The sequence below is a fragment of the Anser brachyrhynchus genome (assembly GCF_964034855.1).
Source record: "Anser brachyrhynchus genome assembly, chromosome: 4".
Lineage (NCBI taxonomy): Eukaryota > Metazoa > Chordata > Aves > Anseriformes > Anatidae > Anser > Anser brachyrhynchus.
Window position 1 is genome coordinate 49,852,908 of NC_137698.1, and position 24,836 is coordinate 49,877,743.

The 24,836-nt window shown below is 39.5% G+C and overlaps 1 protein-coding gene across 8 annotated transcripts in view; it reads left to right on the top strand.

The window, feature by feature from the left end:
- DLC1 (DLC1 Rho GTPase activating protein) overlaps positions 1-24,836 on the top strand; it is a 281,768-nt gene that overhangs the window by 162,200 nt on the left and 94,732 nt on the right. The window contains exon 1 of one of the 8 annotated variants that reach the window (XM_080591595.1): positions 11,579-19,907. The exons of the other annotated variants lie outside the window; for them this stretch is intronic. Coding sequence (XP_080447721.1) covers positions 19,793-19,907 — 115 coding nt within the window. The 5' untranslated portion in view covers positions 11,579-19,792. Of the gene's footprint in view, positions 1-11,578; positions 19,908-24,836 lie in introns of those variants that run through there. 8 annotated transcript variants of the gene reach the window in all.

Sequence of the window (24,836 nt, forward strand, 5' to 3'; positions counted from 1 at the left end):
CTAGGTGAGAGAGAAACTCCAGCACAAAAACTCCCTCTCTGCCATGTGCTATGCAGGAGCAGCACTGCTTAAAATCTTAACTGTATTGGCCAAACCAATACAGCATAGACAAACAGAGCAGTGAAGACAAAGAGAAGAGGGTTGTCTCCAATATTCCTTTATAGTTGTTTTCTATATAGCACTATGCAATTGCTTACAAGTGCTCTTTCCATCTCCATTTAGAAATCAAGGAGATGGATGGACAAAGTTCTTCCCAATATTGGGAGTGTCCACCCCTTGGGGGGGGGGGTGGGAGGAGAGTGCTAGGCTGAGTCATATAGGAATGTAAGTTAAGTAATGGTCAAACTTGGAGTCCATATATCCAGCAGTTAGTCGTACAGCAGCATCTGAACAAGAAAACTAGACAGGACGCGGGCTCAAGCCCTGGCATGCAGTTATCCAGCTTGTTTACTTCTATCATGCTTGCTGTTGTAGTTTTGTCCCAGGACATCTGGCACTTTTCTAGACAAGACCCCTGAACGCATTGGGACCAGGGACTGTTTGATACCAACAGCGGTAGGAGTTGTAATGAGCTGCTCTCATGGCATGATTTTCTTCAAAAAGATCAATCACATTAATTCATTTTGATATCCTTTGTCTATCACTGGTTTCTCCAAGTTTAGTCCTTGCTTGAAGGATTCAAGCATGAATTTATGAGCAAGTCACTTTCTCAGTGGAAACACCTTTAGCCTTGCGTCTCTCAGCTAAGGTTTGGGAAGGGCCATATATCTTGTAATACATGGAAAAATTGCCCCAGTGTGTATTCTAGCATAGAGATTTAAGCCACTGCTTTCTAACCACTAACTTATCCCTCCACTTCCCCTCTTTCTGACAGATTCTCTTCCAGGTTGTAATTTGTATTTTTACTAATAAGGAGATTCTGGAAATTAATAATTTTGGTTATACATGAATGGGTCCAGCGATTCTGCGCTTTTGCCTTTTAATAGTCTAGCTGTCACCCAACAGTAACTAATGCAGGAGGGAGAAAGGAAAAACAGCCAGAAAACTCGCTGTCCAGCTGCTGTATTATGCATAGCTGGGGTGTGGGACACAAATGACTTTCAGCTGCTTCCTTCAATTCCAGTGTCAGGTACTCCCTGGCATGGCTGTAGAGAAGGGGGGTGGCAGACTGTGATCTGGCAGGAAACATAGGCTAGCCCATCTCATGCCTGCTGGAGGGCAGCTCCTTGCACCAGACAATGCTGTCCCAGCACTCCCCCTCCTCTGGGACAAGCCTTCGGTGTGGACAGAGCTATGCCAAGCTGCTTCTAGCACTTTGCTGCTCATGTACCAATACCAAGCGTATTTTGGGTGGTGTGCCAAGTTGTTAGTAGTGGTAAATGGAAGTCACTGTAGCCATAATTATAGCCTGAACACCAAGTTATTATCTCCGTGAGCACTCACTCTACAAGCAACCTAACTACAAATTGATGAAGCTAAAGAAAACCTCGCATCAGTGAGACAAAGAATAAAGAACCTCAGGAACTGGGCTCCAAGTTAATCTGGGAGAAAACCAGCCCTGTTTAACATCCCAAACCTATCCGCACTGAGCAAGAATTGCCCTACCAGTGTCCTCACACAGCAGGAGTCAGGATTTGCTTTTATTCCTGATGGACCTTTGAACAGCAGATTGGGCTGATAAGGAACAGCAGATTTCATTGATTCAGTCAAGTGAACTCAAAGACCCGATACTTTCCTGAGAGGAACAGCAGATTTCATTGATTCAGTCAAGTGAACTCAAAGACCCGATACTTTCCTGAGCCTGCAGCAATTAGACACTTACCCATTAATAAAACAGCCCTTAAAGAAACAAGGAAACCGTGGTGTGTTCTAAGCAACTCTGGTTCATGCTCTAAATAGCACAAATTTCAGAGTACACTTTTACCATAGAATCAGGATGTTCTTTTTCCTCTCTTACAATTTTTAAAGCATTTCCGTTTTCAGGAGGTTTAAGGAATTACATAGCCTGTAGCAAGAATGTTCTGGTCATTGTGCTTAAAAAAAAAAAAAAATCATTAAATATCGGTCTTTGTTACTGAGTAATTTTTATTTTTTGGAGCAAAAATTGGAGTTGTGAATCATAGTAGGAATTGAGGTGGACTGTAGCTTAATTCATGAAGTGCTAATGGCCTTCATCTTTTATTAAATGAACGACTAAGTTCCCTCATCAAGAAAAGGGTAATTCATATTGCCAAACAAAATCCCTACATTTATGTGGAGAAAATGTACCAACTGATGCTACATATCTGTAACTAAGGGATAAAACACATTCCATAAGAGCAGTTATCACACCAAAAAAAAATTTAAGCTGCCAAAATTTAAATTAAGGGTTACTCTTAAGTAGCATCCAAGTAGATTAAGGTAAGAATTTTCGTAATTCTGATCTGCAGTGTTGTTAATAAAATAAATAAAATAGATGCAGTGTTATGATTAAACTATCATCACATCTGTAATACCTGATTATAGTTAACTGATTTGGAAAGGCAATGCAAATTTTATTCTTTCTTTAATTGCGAGCTCTGGCTCTCTGGAGAGAAACACAGTGCTAACTTGCAGACCCAAGTGAATACATTGCTTCTACATCTAGCCCTAGGGACCATATGCTGCTCTGTAGCTGAGACAGTAATGCTTCCTGTTGAGAGTAGTATAAACTAATGAAGAAATGTGCCAAACCTTATAGGTCACAGATTCATTTTTAATGAGACTCAGTTAAGTTTCCCGTGCACTCTTCTTTTACTGGATATTATGGAGCTTCCCAGATTTAATAACCATATGAGTTTCGTTAGTTTCATTAAAAGTAGGGACTCCATCCCCTGTTTCAACAGCACTTATGAGGGTTGACATGGATTCTACCCTACTGTGCCCTTCAACTTCCCTCTAAGCCCTTCTACTTTCATTGCCCTGCCCCCAAAATTTTCTGCATGTATTTTCTGGGCTCTTCCAATGAAGACCTGTATAGCTTTAAGCTTCCAGGTCCAGACTGGACCCCAACTAGCTTGCCATACCACTGGTCATCAGCTCATGGCTTCATTTTGATCCACCATTTAATTCTTCTACGGCACTTTTTTTTTTTTTTTGTAATCTGAGTAGTTTTGCACAGTGTTTTTTGTTTGTTTTGATAATGTTTCTTTTAGCATAATTACTTAACGAACACAAAAATAACAAATACAAAATTATTTTTCCTGTGTGTTTCCTCACTGTACTGGTACACAGCGTTTGGTCATCTTGATCTCGGATAACTTAGGCTCTTATCATAGGTCATGTCATGTCCTCTCACTAGGAGAGTCTTTCCAGCTCATTTTCCAGAGCATTTTCCTATTCAACAGCATAATCAGCAGAAAATGATGACTCAGTCCGCAACAAACTGTGAAACTAAGTTCATCGCTATCACCTTCTGCTAAAACTTCCTTGACACCTATTCAATAATTAATTTCCTTCATTGTTCCTCTTTGATAAATTTCCACTTCTTGAAGCTTTTTCCTCACGAATAGGAAGGAACTCTAGTTTTCCCAGTGCTGTTTGTCACAAACTATCCACACCACAAGAGCTGACCAAAAAGCAAAGTGACAGTCTGAGTCAAAGCCTGGAATGAAGCAGGATTATTCAGTAGCACCTACGAGGACCCACAAGCAATGTGCACATTCCTCTGTTAGCATATATACCAACTAATACGTTCTACTGTTTCTTGTGAACTGTATATCTTAGCTCAGTATAATTGTGTCCCTTGTCTTTCTCTCTTGTATGCGAATATATTTTTTCATTGTTCTTTTAAAGTACTCATTCAATATGTAGCCAGGGGGACGTGATTAACTATCTCATATTTCATAAGGAAAAGCTCCCCAATTGCAGAACAAAGCAGGCCTTCAGTGGGAATGGAGTACTTTCACCACATTCTTATTGTGTCTATACTTCATTTTTCATTTCTTGGCATTACAGCAGTGAGCTGTAGTATGCTCAGCCACCTGTATGAAATCTGCCTACCTGAATTGTTGAGAGAGGGATGTGAATCCCCTAAAAATTGTAGAAATTATCTAGCTGTGGACCTCAACATGGATTTGTGCTCAAATGCATGCTGTCAATTTTTAAAAGTGATTTATAGCCTGGCTTACAGGCAATAATTCCTGGTTTTCATTCTGAATGAATCTGCTATGCTTGCAAAATATATATCCTTCTTCATGTATTCTGTGGGCCAGCCAGTGATTCACCTTTGCACAGATAGATTGAAAGCTGGAATTGCCTGAGAGAACTTTGTGTCGAAGGTGAGTCACTCTCTTGTTGCACCAAGCTGTAGTTCGCTGCCTTCCAAGTTCAGGAATCCCAGCATTTTCTGTAAACTAGATCACTGAAATGATTCACATCAAGCCTATCTATTTTTTAACCTCTGCTGTCTTAGCTGGCTTTCAGCAAGCTGTACAGACAGTTGCCCTGGAACAAAATGAGAGAACAGTGAAGTGGACACGGCCAAATAAGCTCTGAAGAAAGAAACGGGACATTTCCTGTAGCAGCTTTGTCCTGCTAGTGTCTTAGGAAATGCCTTACAGAGACAGTGCAACATGAAGACAGGCATAGAGAATTTGGCATAGCAGATTTATTTAAATGCTAAGAAGGTGTAATTCTAACGGACCTAGAATTAGGTCTTAAAGTGGCCACATAGCCATTCAAGACTACTACGACAGTCTCTGGTATTTAAGAGCACCTATGGACTCCCTTCAGAGATTTGAGACTGTTACAGACTATCTATTTACAGATTAAACATCTCCCTTTCCACCTTTGTGTTTGCTGTGGTAGCATCTTCAGGAGATATCCTCTACGTAGCGATCCCCATCTGGACGTCCCTGGTACGAGGCACATAACTCGCTTCAATTCTGCCTCCATTTGGGTCTGTCCCACCTGTACAATTTCCATTGCATTAGTCCCCTAAACTTTTCTGGGTAGACTGAATTTTCTGTGGATCCCTTATCAGTTCCAAAAATATGTCACATATGTCTTTGTGCATAGATTGTTGACACATTACCATGCTCTAGTCCTTTGTCTTCTTCCTAAGCGCCGCTGTTCGTAACAGAGGCCCCACCATTACCATCTTTTATTTCCTGCCAGGAATATAAGGATCGTGTCACCTCAGTGAAGATAGAGCTCTGCTGGGAACTGTAAAAGCAGCATATGTTTACAGTAATTTCAGAATAAGCCATCGTTTTTTGCCCGAGAGGTGTCCAGCATGTTGGTTCTCAAGCAAGGACAAGCAGAATGGACCTGAGGTCAACATGTGCTTGCTGTTAGCGCGATGGATTTTGTGAGCATACACAATTCCAGCTGACCCCTACACGTACTCGTCTGAGAGCAGCCTTTCTATTTAAATCCATTCAAAGCTCAGTTCTTTGTTTCAAGCTTTAGCCTCACACTTGCCTAGCCTTTTTTGAATTTCCTTGCTTGGTAGATATTAGGAGTTAACAGCTGGTCTCCCATTATTTTTCTGAGAGCTCCTTTCATAGGGTGATTGTCACTGATAATCTAAATACAAAAATTCGAAATGTGTGCGTGACTCTCACTGCATTCCACACATCCGTTCTTGCCTTTACACACCATGCACAAAAATGTGAAAGTCACAAAGAGAAAAAGTCACTTTTTTCCATAAAATGATGCAGAAACATCTAACCTTCTCCATGATATGAAACTTTGCAACAAGCATGAAATTAAACATGACAAATTAGCAGGGCTTTGTAGGGAAGGATTTTAAGAAGTCATGATATGTCGAAAACTGAAGATAACCTAGACTTTCTTGGTAAAATAGCAAAGATTTCAGTTGGGATATATTTGACCTTACTTTGCACTGCGGCATAGCAAAAAAAAAAAAAACCACAAACATGAATGCTGAGGATTCAATATAGAGAGGAGATTTGGGTGAAGTATATGTTTAGTATTTCACAGTTAGATAAGAAAACTATATGTATACACCATGTTTTGGTTGGTGATCAGTAGTGCTTTACTGAAGACAGTGTAGCAAGAGCTTGTGCATAGATGCCTATAAAGATCTTGACTTGAAAGTAGAATGAAAATACTTCTTCATTAGTCTTCTCACCTGCAAGGCATGGTAAGGTTTGAAAAGGGTGTGTTTTCCCCAGGTGAAGACTAATACAAAATCTTTAATCTTGCACATCCAGGATCTAGCTAAGGTAATTTTATCTAAATTAATTTTCAATATCTGTCAATAACATGTATTTTAAAGTTTATTTAAATTCTACATCATTATAAATCTATCTGCCAAAATTTATTCTTTAGTAATTTTACCATCCAAGTACTGAAACCTTCCAGGGGAGAGGAGACGTTTTGCTATTTTTTTTTATTATTATTATTATTTTAAGTTTTCAACATAAAATAACTAGGTCATTCTGGCTGAAATGAGGTTAATTAGGTAATTGAATCTAATCCAATTAATTGAAAGTCAGAGATGCCAAGACTTTGTAAAGACAGAGACTTTCGAAGCTTTTTTAATATCAAAGGGCTTATGTTAAAGCCTGTTTTTTAATTTCCCATTTGGTCTTCATTATGTATTTTCGCATACAATATAGACTTAAGTTTTGACCATTCAAAATGTACCTGTACTTCATTTCTGATTTTTATGACCAGTTAGCCAAGTTCAGATTTGTTAGCTGTATGCTGACAGCTGTATTCCACAATAAACTCCAAACTTCAATCAAACAGTCTAGGATCAATCATCTTTTAAGAAGCATGCAAGAGTACTTATTGTATGAGAGTACAACATTTTCTCCTATAACCTATGGTGGAAGTCTTCATTGATATTAAGTATTTTATTTTGACTTGTATAGGTAATCTTTTCTAGTATTTCACTAAAAAACACTTATCAGCATCCTTGTAAAAATGCCACCTTTTTTATCCTTTCTGAAGAACTTTAAAGTTTCTCTTTAATTTGGTTCCATATGCATAAAGTGTTGTGGTGTCCCTGACTTATGAAAAAAATCTGGTTTTCCTTCAGCTGTCACCTAAACACACTCATTCTATAGCAGTGCCTTCAGAAAGCTGCCAACATGAGCAAACAGGGCTGAGCTGATGCAGACTGTGAAAAAGCATCCAATGGGTGTCTGCTGTCTCTCTTTCTGTGGTTTGTTTTGTAGAGGCAATGATACCCGTGTTTAACCATAAGACATTGATTGGTATGTGAGTACCAAGACTTAGTACAGCAGGTAACCTATCTAACCCTATTTCAGTTATACTGTGTCAATATTTGATGTATCAAATACCATATTTGATATGACAAATTTTTCATCTGAGTACCAGCTCCTTTTCCACAGGGGGGGATATTAGGGTTTTAAGGGGTACAAGGTCATTAAGCAGTTGTGCAACTTACTGAGCAAAGAAAACTTACTTTCAGGGTCGGTTCTTTCTAAAGATAGTATGAATACTGATATATACTTTCTACAGTATTACATTCTGCTTGTGTAAAATATTAGATCTTGTTATTTCAATTTTGATCTTGCTAACTTGCATGTTTCAATTTCTGCTATGCTGAGGACTTATGCCATAGCTGATATATGAATCCTTCAGTTTCACATTTGCCTTGATTCCTTGATTTTGTACTCATGTATTTTATCTTGTCCTTATGTAAGCTCCACAAGTGAATTAGTCCTGTTTTGGAGGAAAAACACACAAACAACAATCTCTTCAATGTCAGTTCAGTATTTTGAAACCTTTGTACCACCTTAAAATGCTTCCACCCTTTTATTGGTGTTCTTACGCTTTAAATACTTGTAAGGTGTTATCATTACTCTCCCTTTGCATTATTAGCTGTCACTTGGCTAAGAAGAACATGTTTTAATCTTTTCTTGTAAATCAAACTCTTCAGCTCCTTAATCATTTATGTTGCTGTTATCTGAATTCCTTCAAAACGTGTTGACATCTTTGTGGTACTGGAAAGGCTAAAACTACATGCTGCGTTTGTGAAAAGATTCATTTGTGCCAAATAGAGTATATCTGCTTGTTCTTTATGGACATGCTGAGAATGTAAATTGTTGTTCTTTCTATTATTTAGGTGAACAAAAAATTTAGTATTATGATTAAAACATCAGGAATAGTAAAAAAAAAAAAAAAAAAAAAAAAAAAGAAATACCTTACATTTCTACCACGTTTCTTTTTCCAGAAAAGTACTTGAGGAATACACCTTTCATCATTAATTTAATACTTTATTTGTAATAAATATTCCTTAAAAACATTACTTTAACCTATCAATCTGAGATGTGATATTTGTCTTCTTCTTTGTTAGCTTCCTTGTCTTCTTTGGGGAGTGTTTTATTCCATTTGTCCAATTACTGTATTTTTCCTAGGAATTTCTACATCATCTATTAATAAATACGAAATACTTTCTCCATTATTTCACTATCTCTTTAATTGTTTCCCTCACCCCTTCTGTTATGAAGTATTTAGAAAGACATTTGTACTTACCTTGCTTCTAATGTACATAAAGATTCGTAGGTAGTTTTTCCATGTATGTTTTGCTGATGCTATTTTAGATATTCAGGGTTTGTTTATTTGTTTGTTTTTCAAGGCTTAATTTTGATTAGTAGAGAGACATTACTGTTTTGCATTGAAACTGAGGGCAAGACTTGCATTTCTTTTTTTTTTTCTTTAATTACTTGATCAGTTCAGTAGTTCAATGGCAGCTCTGAAAACTGAATGTTTAAGTTCATAGAAAATAATGTCACTCATAAACAGAATTTTAATTCTCTCCTGTGTAACCCACCACATCATCTAGACATCTTTTTAGCAGCAAATGACTACAGTATTTTTTAGATTGAAGAAGATCTGAGCAGATAATCCTCATTTCAAAACCAGTTAATGTGCAAAAGCCACCATATATCTCTTTTTACCTTTGGAAAAACTTACTTGAAATGACCGTAAAACATTATTAGGTCAGGTGCAGAGCCATAGCAAAACAAAGGTCAGGGTGTCATTCCTACAAACATAACGTAAGTTACATATTTTTACCTTGCTCTTCAGCCTCTAGAGTGCACAATTAGCTGAGCACCTAATAACAAAATGTCCTCCTGAGATAAATTAAAGGAACTTGCCAGCCAGTAGCTAGTCTCAAGACCCAGAGGTTAGGCAAAGCACTGCTGTGTCCTGTCACCGTTCTGGTCTCCAAACAACCAGTCCAAGCTCACTATCCTTGAGGCAGCCCTCAATCCCTCTGCAGTAACTTGAACCTAAGGGAAGATTTTCCATGGAGCGTAGTGATGTTCCAGAGGGCAGATATGCCTTGTCTGAAACCAGATGCCAGCAGGAACAACAAAGTGAATGCAGCAGCAAATTTAGTTGATTGCCTGTGAAGTAAATTAAGGATAGATATGAAGAAATCCAATTCCTGGAATAGCAAACCAGACTGTGTCATTAAAACCTCATTTAATAGCATTGTTAACTTCATGGAGTAAATATGAAACATTAGCATCTAATGATAACCTTAGTTTCAGTTTTAGATTTCCTTTGTATTTGTTTAAGGTATACTGCGTGTACATTCATTACTCACAGAAACTTTATTATGGATAACAGAATATATCTTCCAGTTGATGACTGCTTTAATCTTCTGGATAATTAGGTTTGACACTCCCCATAAAGCTTTAACTTGTGTCTGTGATACATTAAGCTTACAAAAGGTGAAGTGAAACACTAGATTCTTTATCTCTGAAAGATTAGGCATTAGAACCTGCAATCAGCAGTTACTGCAAGACTTCAGCTGAAATAACAAACCCCAGAAGAAAGTCAAAATAGTGTGCAATTCTTCATAAGGTATCATGTTTTTTTTTTTCTCCTTTATTACATAATAATAATAATATAATTGTAGCCAATACCTTGACAAAAGAATCTGAGGTAGAAAAGACCCCGAGAATGTGTAGTCTTCTATTCAGAGCAAAGAGGACAATTGTTTAAAGTGTTTTCAATCCACCAGAGCAGTACATAAGAAAAGTTTTTGGTAGCTATGTAATAGCAGAATTTTAGTTGTCAAATGGAGGCATGCAAGTAAAACTACAGTATATGGCAGATACACCTGCCCTCTTCTCCCCTCGCCTCCCTCTCCCTCTTCCTGCCTCTGCTTCACAAAGCTGTGCATATACCAAGCCCAGCACAACTCTCTCATGCCTGATTACATATGATGAGGGACCATCTTCCACCCTGCTGTGAGATGAAGCAGTGGGGTTGGTAAAAACCCAGGGTTCTCTCATTCATACCACCTGCTGCAGGGCTGGCAGCAGCCCAGGGCTGTGCTTGCAGAGAGTTCCCAGGCTGCATGTACCCCAGGTGAGAAAAACATCTCATGGTCTGTTGGCAGCTAACTCCAATGCTGCTGAACTGCTGTGAAACAGTTTCGTAGAGACTTGTCAATGGCTATGCCAAATGGACTTTCAGAAAGATGAAAAAAGACTCTCTCTACAAATTCCTGTACCAAAACATAATCAAGCACTTAAGAAAAGCTGGCCTGAATTTTTCAATGTTGGGAAGCTAGCGTATTCTTTCATTCTTTTTCCTCTAAACACTGGAATTAAAATAAACACATAAATGAAGCATCTCAAAGATGTTATGTCACAGACAGCTCCAGGACAAACAAAGCATGGCAGATAACAGGATCTGAAATCAGGAGTCTGAGGAAGTGAGACAGTGTCAAAAACAAATCAACAATCTACCTATACAAATAAATATTTGCACTAAAATATGGAGCAAGGAAAAATTACCATTCACGAACTGCTCAGCAGTGCTTTAATTAGTGAAATCTCAAAACCTACTGAGAGTCCATATATTGTAAAGCTTTGATTCAGTTTGGATCCTACTTCCTTATGCAAATGGCATCACTTCTCATGAAGATATCTGATTTTCTCCCATTTTCTCTGTCAGCGAAGTCACAAATGTTCAGGCAGGGTTACATCCTGCTTGTCTTCACGTGACAAACAAACCTTCTGCAGAGGCTGCATTTCAGAGACTGCCACAGTGGCAGCAGCAGGGACAAGAAGGGAGGAGGACAGCTCAGCCTCTTTACATTGTTTAATAAAACACGCATTACACAGAGCGGTACTAATGAAGCAGACTTAACATGAGTGCCCTAAACCTCACTAAATCTTGGGAATGAGCCTTTTCCATCTTATCCTCCAAGCACTAGGACTTTTTCTTTGGTTTAAAGTTTCTTGTTGCTCTTTGATCTCTCTGTTCAGGTTGATCTCTGTCTGCAGTCTGAATTATATCCCTGCTCACCCTCTGGCTGAGATGAATCTGGCTCACATAACACACCCCGTGCTCCCAGTCTTGTCACTGCTATGTACACAGTCACCAGCCAGCCACTGTTACAGTATTTTAAATTCATGGAACCATGTTTTAGAAAGGTTTAAATAATTCTATTAAATTATAATTATTTATAATTAATTATAAATAATTATATAAATATATATATTAATTAATTATATAAAAATAAATATAAATAATTAATTATAATTTAATTATTCTATTAAATAATTCTATTAAAGCCAGAAAAATGGCTTTATTCACCATCACTGTTTGTGCTAGTTATTGCAGACAAGCTCAAAGATTTTATTGCTATTATATATATTTTTAGATTGTGCCATTTTGTGTAAGGGTTGTATAAACAGGAATACATTTAACCCAAGGAACTCGCCACCTTAGAATGACAGGATAGACTTGAACAGGAGAGAACATAAGACAAGGAAGGAAAGCTGCTAATTGCAAAAGAAGATCATACAGACTGATTATAACAGGGAGTAACAACAAGGATTTGTTTGAGAAATGCTGGGCTGCTTGGGCTCTTTTTTCTTTTTCCCTTCCTTTCTCTTTTTTCCCTTTCCCTTTTCCCTTTCCCTTTGTGGAGCATGCAATTTGCTATTATTGCAGCTTTGTATATAGCTACATTTCCACCCCCACTGGAAAGAAAGGACTAACTTAGACCACATATCTTGATCTATAAAACTGTATTCATCCTGCCCTAATCCCACAGATAGGACACCTCAAGCTGTAATGTATTACTCAGCTGACAGAAAGATACTTTGGTATGGCCCATTTCCATGACAGGTCACTGTGATGGAGGAAGAAGCAATGCTACTTGATACTATTTTGCTTTGGTAAAGCACAGCAGATGGCTAATGCTGAAAACTTGTCTTAGTTCACAGCCTATTGCTGTCAGCTGTTCAGTATCAGCACCTCAAGTTAGGTAAAAGGAGGTGTTTGGACACCCCTATAGGTTAATGCTTCCATAAACTTCACTAGGCAGGTGCCTCACATATGGCTAAACAGAGTGAAGCTTTAACACTTCATTTCTGATCTGAATTTTAAACTATGGCACCAGTGTTCACTAAATGTCCTCATTAATATGCAGTATTTCAAAAAGCAGTTGACAGCAGGGACAAGGTTGGATTTTCTGATAACGTAAGGATAGTTTAGTTACATTAAAAAAGCAGGTTGATATGGACCAATGTACTACGGAAACTGGAAGTACATCTTCTTGCACGTTATTCAGTTGTTTCATATTATTTTGTATTTATGGCTGTGATTAGAAATGTTTTCTACTTTCCTACATTAGATTATTTATCATTTGTGGAGCACACTGTGATAGTGAGATAGCAGTCCAGAAACAGCCAGATAAACTTACACTTTGAAGCACAAAAATCTCTAATTAAGCTATGGGACTGTTTGTAAAGCAGGGCCATAATCACACCATGAGGTTTGCTAAATAGTGTTTATTTGGGATCATGTTTAATTTGAAACTCGTAAAAGTATAATAGAAGGCCTATGCTACTCTACTGGGTTTGTGTAAACCCACCAGCATGTATTTATCAGACAACAGAAGGCAACAAAGGTAGATATTTCAACAAGATCTTCTCAGTGTTTCACCAAAATAAGTCTAATTGTTTAGACACTGAAAAGTCCATGAAAGCAACATGCTCCTATCCATGCAGGCAGCTCAGGAAACTTTCTCTATCAGTTGCATGGTTTATTGTCTCTTCTCCAGATTTCATCCATTTAGCTCCAAGACTGTTTAGAGGTTAACTATAGGGTGTTGACATGTGGCACAGGACACTTTTCCGAGAGCAAAGTTTTTTGTGTGACATGCAGTAATATGGGGCTGAGTTGTGCACTCCCATTTTCAGCACCTTTGCAACAACCACCACTCAAACATTTATTATCTCAGGTGCAGCTCCAACGGAGCTCAGGACACAGAGCAACTCCAGCCTGTCATGTCCAGGGGGGAGTGAAGGGAACAGTGTGGAGCAGAGCAGCCAGCAATAGGAAGTAGAGGTCGGATGGTGGAGAAGGAGGTAGTCAGGGCAGGGGTGGGGAGGAAAACGTCCAAAGCATGATGGAGCAGGATTTCAAAGGTAGAAGAGAAAAACAGCAGCAAGAAATAACTTGTAAAGGAGCAGGGAGCTTAGAAAGGATAAAAAGAAATGGAGAGGCTGAAAAGAAGAGAACATCATGCTCAAATCAGCAGAAAAATCCAGTGTGTGGGGTGACCTCTTCTACACTTTCTTCCTTCAACAAATAAACTTAATTTTTCCTTTCTTTTATCTGTATCATGCAGTGACTCTTGATGCATGAAGGAATCCTAATGTTCTCCCTCAGTACCATATACGTAGGAGGTTGAAACGTGGGAGGAGAGAATAGTGTTCGTCACTATGGTCCCTACACTTCTATTCTTCCTCCCAGATCTCAAGGCCTGGGCTTCCATAACATGCTAATTTTCACTCTTACTGCAAGAAATGAGAAAATAATGTCCTTCTGACATTTTTATTCTCAATTCGGAGAAAAAAAAAAAAGTGTAAAACTTTCCATGGCTTTTTTTCATTAAAATGTCTGTTTAGAAATATCACAACATTGCATACCCACCCCGCTCCTGCCTATAATGGGAGGGAGGAACTGATGATGACAGGAGTTGCTGCCACTGCTGGGTCAAGTCCTTCCACCTGCAGCCTGCTCCCAGGACTACTCCCTAAAAAGGTGTGGGAAAAGCTGAGCACCAGCAAGCAGTCCATGGGATAGATAAGCTGCCAAGCTGTTCCACCCTTATAAAAAGGTACCTATATGCTAAATTAAATTTCTAACTATTTTTGCCTTATCTGACTGAAGAACGGAGATCTTTTCTAAAACTGAATCAAATTGAACAAAGATGTGGCTTTGTCATATAGGGCATTTTTTTGAGATTTGTCAAGCTTCTATTGAAAGAAACTTCTGTTTCAACAAAGTACATTTTATTTGCATGTCTTTCTATAGGAATTTCTCTAAATCTTTACAGTTTGCTCTGATTGGTAGCTGCTGCTTGTCTAAAGATCTGATATGTATCAGATCTCTCAGATGCTGCATATGTTGCAGTGCCAGATTTTCTTTTGGAAAGCAACATATGTAAAAGCCCAAATTCAAAGGGCTCCTTTCCCAGTCTGGTCTCCTAGATAGCATTTAGAGACATCTGCTGAGAGATGAAACAATGACACATGCTATGTGCCCAGCAGACGTTTTTTATTAGACCTAAAATTTATTCTGAATTATTCTTTTGTTTTGTGATACTTTTGGAGAGTTATGGCATTACCTTTCTGGTTCTGTAACATGGGGAAAGGTGGTTTCATGCATTAGATCAGGGAAGCTGCACAGACCACCCAAGGAAGATGGTCTGAATTTGCCATATCAATTGTTGCAGCCCACACTGAAGTCACAGAAAAGCTCAAGCTGGCAGCACATTTTAAAAAATGACGTGTTTCTGACTGGCTGTGCATATTTTGGATGCATACAGCCTTCCAGACTCAAGAGGCCAGAATCACATAGATGAACCAGAGATAAACATAAGAATTTGCCCATTCGTAAACACTCAGAAGGGAAGTTGATGCATTTTGAGCAAGCCTGAAGAGAGCAAGACTTGCATAACTGTTTACTTCCTAGAAGCTGGATGCTGCCAGAACTCAAAAATGAGATCACCATTCCTGACCATCCCAGTACCTGATGCATTTGTGTCTGCTCTTTGCCCTGAGGAGAAAAAAAGTATGTTTAGTATTATCTATCTTTGCAGACTGAAGTAAGGACAGAACCACTAAAGGAGCAGAAAACATATATGTTCGGCAAGATGAGATCCTCCAGCTTGAACTGTTGAGGAGTGGTAAAGTTAGAAGGCATTACCTTCTGCCTTCTGCCCCCAGATGGTTTACAAACTATGTGTTTAAGAATGACGAGCAGCGCTTTACAAGTATATCCAGCCTCCAGAGGAAGATTAGAGAAGCACAACGTTGCCTTTATTAAAAAGGCATTTCAAAAAAAATTCTGAAAAGTGGAAGACATCAGGTGACTACAGCCCAGGGGCAGGCTGGCAGGGTGAGAGCAGAGACGGCAGACTGGGAGAAGCAGTCATGGGGCCGTTCCTGGCTGGAGGGCTGGGCAGGCAGGTAGGGAGCTGGCCCGTATAAATATTTGCCTCTGGAATTCCACAGAAGCTGTTCCCGGGCATGCATGCTGCTCTGCACGTGTGTGCCACAGCCTCTTTCCTCAGGGTGTGCTGTAGCCTTTCTTCCAAACGCTGGCTACTGCATTCCTCTCCTGTCAGCAGCAGACCCCTTTCCTTCGGATTCCCTTCACATTATGTTTAGTCGAGCACACATGTTGTTGGCGCATCCAGTTTACCTTTTGACTATAATTATTTCTTCATTTTCTTCATCTTATTTCATCTTTTTGTCTTATTAAGCAGAAAAAATAAAATAATTCTGGTGGATAGCTGGAGTACTAACTGTACTATGGCTGTGATCGCCATGAGTGCTATTCAGAAAAAAAAGAAGAAAAAAAAAAGGAAAGAAAAGAAAAGTGCCTGCTGCTGGTTTTCCATAAGTTTCCAGGCACAGTGAAGCAAAGACACAGAGCTGCATCATACATTTTATCTAGATCTTGACTGGGGGGTTTGGAACTTGCTTTTTTTTTGGATACATTTGGCTGTATTACCTGTGTACAGATAATTGAATTGTGGATGTAACATACAGCAGGGTGCATAGGCCATTTCCTAGCTAAAGCAGGATATTTGTTTTCCAGATCTTCTCCAGTACGTTTTTGAATACAACAGTCAAATGTTTTGCCATTTCCTTTAAAAACTTTTTCTTTGCTACTCTGTAAATCTCACCATTAAAACCCTTTTTTCTTTCATGTCATTCCCAGTGATCCAGTTTAACTGCTTGGTTTAACAGCTTTCCCCATAAATTAATCTAAAACATTCACGTTGACTTACACCAGAGATTCACCAGCTGAGGTCTGTATGCATGTACTTGGCACCAGCGGCATCCTCTCTCAGCTCAGACTGTGAGCATGAGTTTGCTGGAGTAATGGAGTAAGCTTTCCCACCCAAACAACCTGAAGTTCACTGCAGGCATGATGTGATTCAGGCAGATGCCTCCCCCAGACAGCTGCATTTGTGAGGAGAGAGAGAATATGTGTAAGTTGAAAAGGAGGATATCTCTACATGGGCAGTTATCATTTAGGCAGGGCCTGGCTTTGTGCAGTTCCAGTAGTTTTTCTCCAAAGACAGAGCCACGTTTGGGAATGTGGTGTGGAGGAGCTTGCCTGAGACGCAGCCTAGAGCTCTCAGTAAAGTGGAAAGGAGCCATCAGATAAAGGCACAGCAGCAGTGGCAGCTCATCAGCTTTCCTCTATGTGCATGGGTGTTTCGCAGTGCAGATCTAAGAGCTCCCACCATCGCGACCCTGCTGCCACCAACTTCTGGTTTCCCAGCACATTTGGTTTTGTGGATGTGGTTCAGCATTTTTGAATATTGAGAGCTCCAGATCAGAACCGAGTGCCTTGTTCCTCTAGGAGTGTTCCTTAAATAATGTAGCGATAGAGGCTGAGACACAGCTCTGCTTTGATGCCTCCTTCCAACAGGATTTAAAAGCCACTTTATGCTTTCACATTGCACAGCAAACTCGTAGCTCGTTTTATGGCCATAGTGAATGTCATGCATCTCAAATTTCCTTCTTTGGTTGTATAAACTTTCTTTTAACTATTTTCCCTGCTACATCCCTCAGTCTACTCTTTTCTAAAATGAATACACTTTTATTTCCTATCCATATTTCTAGCCTGTCTACACCTAATTCTTTTCCTGTACGTGGCTCATTAAGAATTTTCTGACATGGAATTAAATTCTTTACACAATCTTGCTTAGATTATCCATTTACATGTCAAGTAACATCAGACAAGCAGACTCCCTTAACCATCTTCCTCCCTATTTGTTACAGTTTATCTTTACTCCTCCTTTGTCCTTTGTGGGGTCATTCTGACATTTTCCTGTCCATTTAATTGAACTGGTTGCACAGCTTTAAATGTTTTGAGCTATGACACGCCTACATGCGTAAGAGAACCGACAAAAGCACTCAAAGAATTAAACCCTGATCAGCAATATCCATTGCTCTTCTGTTGGTTTAGCTGCTAAAATGAATACCGGTGGATGTGTTTTTATTGGCATTTTAGCCTGGACCAGGAGCATGTCTTTGACAAGAATCTCCCCAATACCATGCTTTGGTTCATATCTCTAAGAAGTCGTGGAGCATGGGAATTCAGATTTTCAGATGAAGTTAGGTCAGAAGACACATGCTGGTAATGCACCAGTGACCTCCTAGAGAGGATTCGCTCAGTCCACGACACCCAGGTAGGCCTAGTTCAAAGTAACCCACGCAAGGTGTGTCAGAACTGTGGTAATATCTCTTTCGCTATGTAATCCGCTCTTTGTAGGACACATTGCTGGTTATGTAGACATAGCCACTGGTAGCAAAAAACCTGCTGAGACTGCCTTCTCCCTCATTGCCTTCTGTTGTCCTCTGGCAGTGGTGTTCAGCTGAAATACAGAGGTACCCATGTTGAGTGCCAGATGTAGATAGTGCTCCTTCTCCTCCAGCTTACTGTAACCTCATTTAAAAATGAACCAGTGATCTTCTGAGCTAGTCACTAACAGAAGCAATGGAAGATGTCACCTGAACGGGGGGTATGTGTTTTCTAAGTTTCCAGGTAGACAGATTACACTGTGGTCATAATGTCTGCATTTGCCGATGTACGCATTGTCACTCGATCTACAAGGAAGTTTTGCCAGAATAGAAAGAAAAAAAATAAAAAAGTATTTAAGGAGTGTGTAATCATGTTGGATTTCTCTAGAGAGTTGGCTGCTTCCTTCTCCATCCGGCCTCTGAAAGTAGGAGGGGTATAATGGGGAAAGCAATTGCAAACTTTAGAGATCCCTTGCTGCTGTTGGTTTTCTTCAAAGATGCACATAGGACATTAGTGTTTGCAGATGCTCTGTAAAGATAAAAGACAAAGGCCTAGATGGGAATAAATTATGATCTGCATTAAGTAGATGGTGAGCCAATTCTTCCCTCAGTTACACTATTGCAAATCCTGTAAATTTCTTTGTATTGTCAGAATGAGATCATGATTTGTCTTAGAGGAAATTAGGACTAGGGAAAATGAAGGGAACTTAGAAGGCAATGGAAAAGTTGCAACAAACAAGAAAATGTAAAATAAATTATCTAGTATAGAATTAAAAGAAAAAAAGTGTTTTGTTCTTAAGAGCGAATGGAAAGGGAGTGGAAATCCACAGGCTGGAACTTGCTATTCTGAACTTTGATCTCTGTGTGCCAACCTTGTGGAAACTTAATCAATCAATTTAATGATAACATAATCCTTCACAAGAAAGTAATGGTATCTGACTTGAAAATGTAGTTGCTGCTTTAAAAAAAAAAAAAAAAAAAAAGCCTCCACCTTGAATTAACATGAGGACAACTTTATTCTTCAGTAGTCCTTGCTTTCCTGATGTCAAATGGGATTAGTTTTTTAGGGTGGGATCTCTCACCTCTTCAAACATTAGGACAGGCATCTCATACATACTAAGAAGGAAAAGAAAAGTTTCAGCTACCCCTTTATTCCTTTCTTCCTCTCTCAGGGAAGTCACAGGACGCAGTAGTCAATTAAAAAGGTCAAAATAAGCAAGGGCAAATGGCTTCTTTTGCTGTGACTATGCATCTGAGTTACCTAATGAACTTTTTACACATGGGATCTTATCTTTAACAGAGATGTGGATGTCTAGTTCTCCCTTCCTTTCTTCTCCTTTCCTGTTTTCCTCCCAATTTTGTATTTCTATCACTTTGTTACTGTATAGGCATAGAGTAGTACATACAAGGAACTCAGAATCAGGCCCAATTCTGTGCCACAGATAGGGTGATATGCAGGAAAAATGGGGTAAAAAAAAAAACCTCAAACCACAGATATTTAAAATGACTGTAGATCTTTTTCTATTTCTTACCTTTTTCTTGTCAAAATATGAAAGATTACCTGAAATATCAATTAAGCAGGGGAATATTATCCTAATAAATGAGCATGCGAGTATGTGCCCAGTAAGTTATTTGATTAAACAGGAAGCTAGAATCCTATAGATATCCACAAATAAAGCCCCAAATCTAAATGACTGTATCGTTAGCTCATTTGTAAACTGTTCCAGATGTAAGATTTTGGCAGCTTTCCAGTAGGCTGGCTGCAGTCTGAGCTTTCCTGCATCCGCAGTGAGAACTGCAATGCCTGACTCTTCAAGGAAAAGCTCCACGGGGCTGACGACAAATTATATGAAGTAACAACCTGCCTGCCTGGTGGAGAGAGATTCAGACAGATCCCCGGGCAAAGGATGCCCTTTTTCCTGGGGCCAAGCTGCAGCCGTTTGCCTATGGATGTGTGATCGATCTGCATTATGAATCAGGTAGCGAAAGCCCCTCTGAGAAGATCATTCAGTGATCACATCAGGGACTCCACTGCCAGAGCCTTGGATGTTATCTGGAAAAACACACGAGACAGACGGCTGGCAGGTGAGAGGGGCATATTAAATAAGCATGCTTTAAGACTCACAAGAGACCGGAATCAATAATGGTAATTAGTATCGTTTGCATAATGTGTCAGTCGCCTCTGAGCGTTTCTCCAGCGTTTTGTTTCTGTGTCACGTTACTTGGGTGCTACGCCTACGGCGGGATGTGCGGGCTGCTCTAATGAGATGTGATAAACATCAGCTAAAAGAAAAGGAGCAGACAATTTTGGTCTGCTCTTGTGGTGCAAACTCCTCAGCCCTGAAGCGTGCTGAAGTGTTTTATTTTGCTGCTAGGTCAGAGCCGGTGCTGTGATGTGCTTCGGTGCGCTGCTTTCGGGCGTTTCGTAGCCAAGGCATGTGTCAGTCAGGATATCTGGGCTGCGCGCTGAGCCATCGCTGGTATTTCCTCTGGCAAGGGCTTCAGCGCCGCAAGCTCCAAGTGAGTGTCAGGTATGCCAGAGCTGGGCTTCTGAGACGTAAATTAAGCACCAACTATACGGTCACAAATTGTGTTTTTATTTTGACTTGCTAGGACTCAAAAACCTGAGGCAAACCATAACTGAGGGCTGGAGGAGAAAGATAATTTAACTAATTTGATTTTCCTCCTCTTTTGTTGTCTGTCTGCTAGCTTGAATGCTTCTCATTCACCCTGCTGGGGCTGTTACTTTTATTATCATGGCATTTAGAGGCTTGAGAAAAAGGCAGCAGAACTGCACGGTGGGTGTGACGTGCCGGAGGTTTGTTTGTATACTTACAGTGGGGGCGGTTTGTCCCACAGGAGGGAAGGAGGGAGGAGAAATGTGAGCCACGATAAGATCGAGGATGAGATGACCAAGAGGCAGACGTTAGGGCTCACTAATGTAAACTGAACTTTTACATCATTCTCCCGCACTTTATGTTTTGGAGGAATAAGGGCAGCTAAGTACGTCACAGATGCTTGCGATGGCGTGCTGATCTCAAAGCTGATTACATCAGGTAATTAGGCAAGGAGTGACCATGGCCTGTTAGGAGAAACAGGGCCAGAAACATGCTTTGAGTTAGTGCAACTTGTAAAAACCTTGTTCTGTGCAGTGTGTTAGTGGCTGGATGCTTTCTGTGCCTGGTCCCACAGATGGTAAGGGACAGTGAGTTTCCTGGAGAGAAGACCTCAGCTTCACTGCTCTTCCAGTAATGCCTCGTGGACGGGTGTCAGAGGAGATGGGAACACCACTGATTTACTTCAGTGCTCAGAAGTTAGTCACCAACATGCCAGTGTTGTGAAAGTGCTGGGCATTAACCTCTTCCATGACAAACTAAACTGGGCAGGTTGTCTGATTCTTGGCTCAGAGGCAGGTTAGAGTTAGAAAATTAGGTCCTGCTGCTTGGGACATTCCTGAAACTCCAGTGGAAGGTGCACCGAGTGGAAAGAAAGTCTGAATAAAAAGGCATGGATGTTGCACAAATCTATAAAAGGGAAGCTGGTGGGGCCAAGTGAGCTGTTGTTTAATCTGCATGTTGCCTGGTCAGCTGGACACTTGTTTACCCTGGCATGTGCTTCCATTCCACCTGCTTGAGATGTTTATATGACTGCTTTGAAGTGAGCTTTTTTAATTTATAGTTGCGTTCAGGATGGCATTTACATCAACAAATTCCAAGTACCTCTGGCCTGTGTCCACAGAAGTCAGCTACTACAACCACTGTCTTCTGTAAAATTGTTTCCCTCTTGTCAGTTCACATAGGAAAGCATAAACTGATGTGTACCTTATACCTTTTGTACGTGACCTACATATGGAAATATGTAGGTTTTATCAGGATACGAAAAGACCTTGATAAATGTATATATTTAACCTTGAATGTTTGGGGGATAGACAACTGCTAATTATATTTCTTGAGACTCTGTCACATTCCTAGAAATGAGGAGTGAACATGAACCCTTCAGCCTCTTTAACTGCGCTGATAAGGGGCGGCATGTTTTTATTCTACTTGGCAGATGGTTATGAGCCATCACAGTTTTTATCAAAACAAGGCTTAGATGTTAGAGGACCCTTAGAGTAGTGACAGTTTCATTTTCCAGGCTCTGCTGGTGATGTAGGGTTGTCAGGCCACTAGTATATTTGGGCAGAAAATCATCAGGCTGAACACCCAATAAGCAGTACAGTAGGCAACTGGAGTGGAGGTAGCAGGGTGTATTCCTGAAAGTACTTCATAAAAAACAGAGACTGAGGAAGAGAAAGAAAACAGCAACAAACCGTGTTGCTGTTCTGTTTGCTCTCTGGGATATCAGCAGTTTAAACTGCTGACTACGAAAAAATGGCAAAGAAGGGTCATGACACTGAAATAAGAAATCCACTTAGATCAGCAATTTGTGTTATCAGGACACACCTTCAAAAAAGAACTTGATATGAGCAAAAGAAAGAAGAAAATGTGAAATATGCATTCTTAATGGAATATTCAAGAAAAAGTAATCCGAAAAATGTGTGGCCTTTAAAAAAAGCTGCTAGCCTGTGCACAGGAATAGCAAATCATGCAATATAATCTGATATAATCATCAAACAGGCAGTACTATCTAGCCCTATAAATACCCTGGGAAAATATAATGGAATATTTTCTGATACATCTTTTCCATTAGATAATGTAATCTGAACAATAAAATGGAAAGAGCATTATTCTTGCACAAAAAGTATGCAAGAGGCTATTAACATTGCACAGAACCAAAAGATTTCAGCGAAAAACCTCTTGGTTTCAAGCTGGTGTGGTAAAGGGATGCAAATGAACAGGGACTGTCTTTTCAAGTCACCACTGCATGCTGTCCCACCACGGCCATGATGGAGTAATGCAGAGCAGCACCCTCACATCACATTTGAACCCTAATACCAGGGCTGAGATCCTGTCTGTGCCTCTCCTCATGTGGCCAAATGGCCTCTGCTTCAGCAAGCCTGGGCCAAGCATGCTTGTATAATTATGATAAGGCACTGGAGTAGAGTGGCAAAATACCTTTCCTGAGCAGCAGATGAGTTGCAGTTCAGTGTGGTCATGTCATGGTCAGACTTTGATGGCAGCTCATGGTTTTCCACTTGGTGTCTTTTCTTCGCAGTTTGCACAAAGAAAATCTAGACACATGTTTATAGTCATGTCTGGTGATCTTAAAATGTGGAAAATGAATCACTAAATAAATCACTAAACACAATGGAAGCATTTTCAATTGCAGGGAAATCAAATATGCCCAGTAGAGATGGGATATAATTTGGGGCAATGGAATGAGCAGCAAAGAATCAGAGGACAGAATGAGACTCAAGTTGCCAGGTTCTCTAAGTGGGTGATACAAAAATCATAACTTTTCATGTTACTACATTCATGAGAAATAGAAACAAGTCCTTGGGAATTCCAAATGCAGTTTGTTCCCCATACTGATGTCAGACCACATCCTCAGCAGGGAAGGGAAGCACACTCCGGTTCATTTAGCAGACAGACCTCCCAGTAAGGACCAGGACTGTATGTGCAAGAAGGGCAGCAGCAGAGGGTGAGCTTCCCCAGTGCTGGTTTGCAGTACTCTCAGCTCTGAACCACGCATATCCTCAAAACATCATAGTCAGATTTCTCCTAGTGCTGCCACTGTTGGCTGAATTATCTGTGTAATAGACTGTAGGTGACCCAACGGAGCATTTTTCTGCACTGTATTGGACTTATCATATGTCCATCATATGACATCATCCTGTTTTTTTCCATTTTCACCAGCATTTTTTAGCAGTCATGGTCAGACACTGAGTACAACTGACTATTCATGTACCTTTTTTTTTTCTTTTGATGATGAGAAAGCTAAATTGTGCTCTGAAACATCTGATATTACAGATAAAAAATAATGTACAGATAGTCTAGGATTTTGTGAATTATTGTCGGTTTTGCTGTGTTGGCTTAGTCAGTCAAAGTCCTGAAAAAGAAATCATTTATTTGATATTTTAAAAAGTAAACCTTCAACTTTTCTATTCAAAATAATATTAGCATTTACTTAGCTACTTATCTTTTATTATATTTGTCATTCTTTTCTTAAACCTCTCTAAAAGCTCTCAATGTCATTCACCCCAGAATTAATTTTCTTTTGTATCTTTTCATTCACTAGAAAATTTTCATTTTAGATTAAACTAAAGATGAAATGGGCTCTTCCCATTCTTGTTTTTCATTGTTTTGTTTTGTGTTAAATGCAGAATAAATGAAAAATTACTCATTTGCAAAGATCTGTTACAGATCACTTCTCATTATGCCTACTTTAACAGAATTTGAATCATCTGGAAAGATTTTATATGACCTCACAAGTTCTTCCTAAAGTTATAGCCACAGAAAGATATCTGGGACTGCAGAAAAAGTAATTACATTAAATTATTCTCCATTTAGATTCCTTTCAGAAGACTGTCAGTTAACTTTCGTCTAGGTTTTATGCATTTAATGAAGGCTGGCTTAATTTGAATCTACTTATGAAGCTTTTGCTTGCAGGTTCCTTTGAGTAGACCTTTTATTTTTAATTTTTGATAACTGGTTATCATTGCATAGTTTTTCTTCCTACTGGCCATATCATCTGAGACAGACTATTGACTCTTTCTGATGGTTAATTTGTTCTCCATTTGAAGCATTCCCGTACTTCCATTACTTGCTGCTTTCATTTATACTTTTCCCTTAACTATGATGTCTTAAAACACACCTTTTTGTAGATTGCAAAATCTGTGAGTATAGAACTTCCTCATTCTTAAAGCTATTCCTTATACTCCCAGGTGTGTGTATATATATATATACGTATATATACAAATAGGCATAGATATAGATGTACAGGCATATATAGGAAGTAAAGGAAGTCAATAAGGGAATTGTCATTCTTGGGAAACTATTAAAGTTCCAGGTTAACGTAAAGTTTTTCTGCATTACATTTCATGTATCCATAAAATTTATACTTGTGCAGAAGACA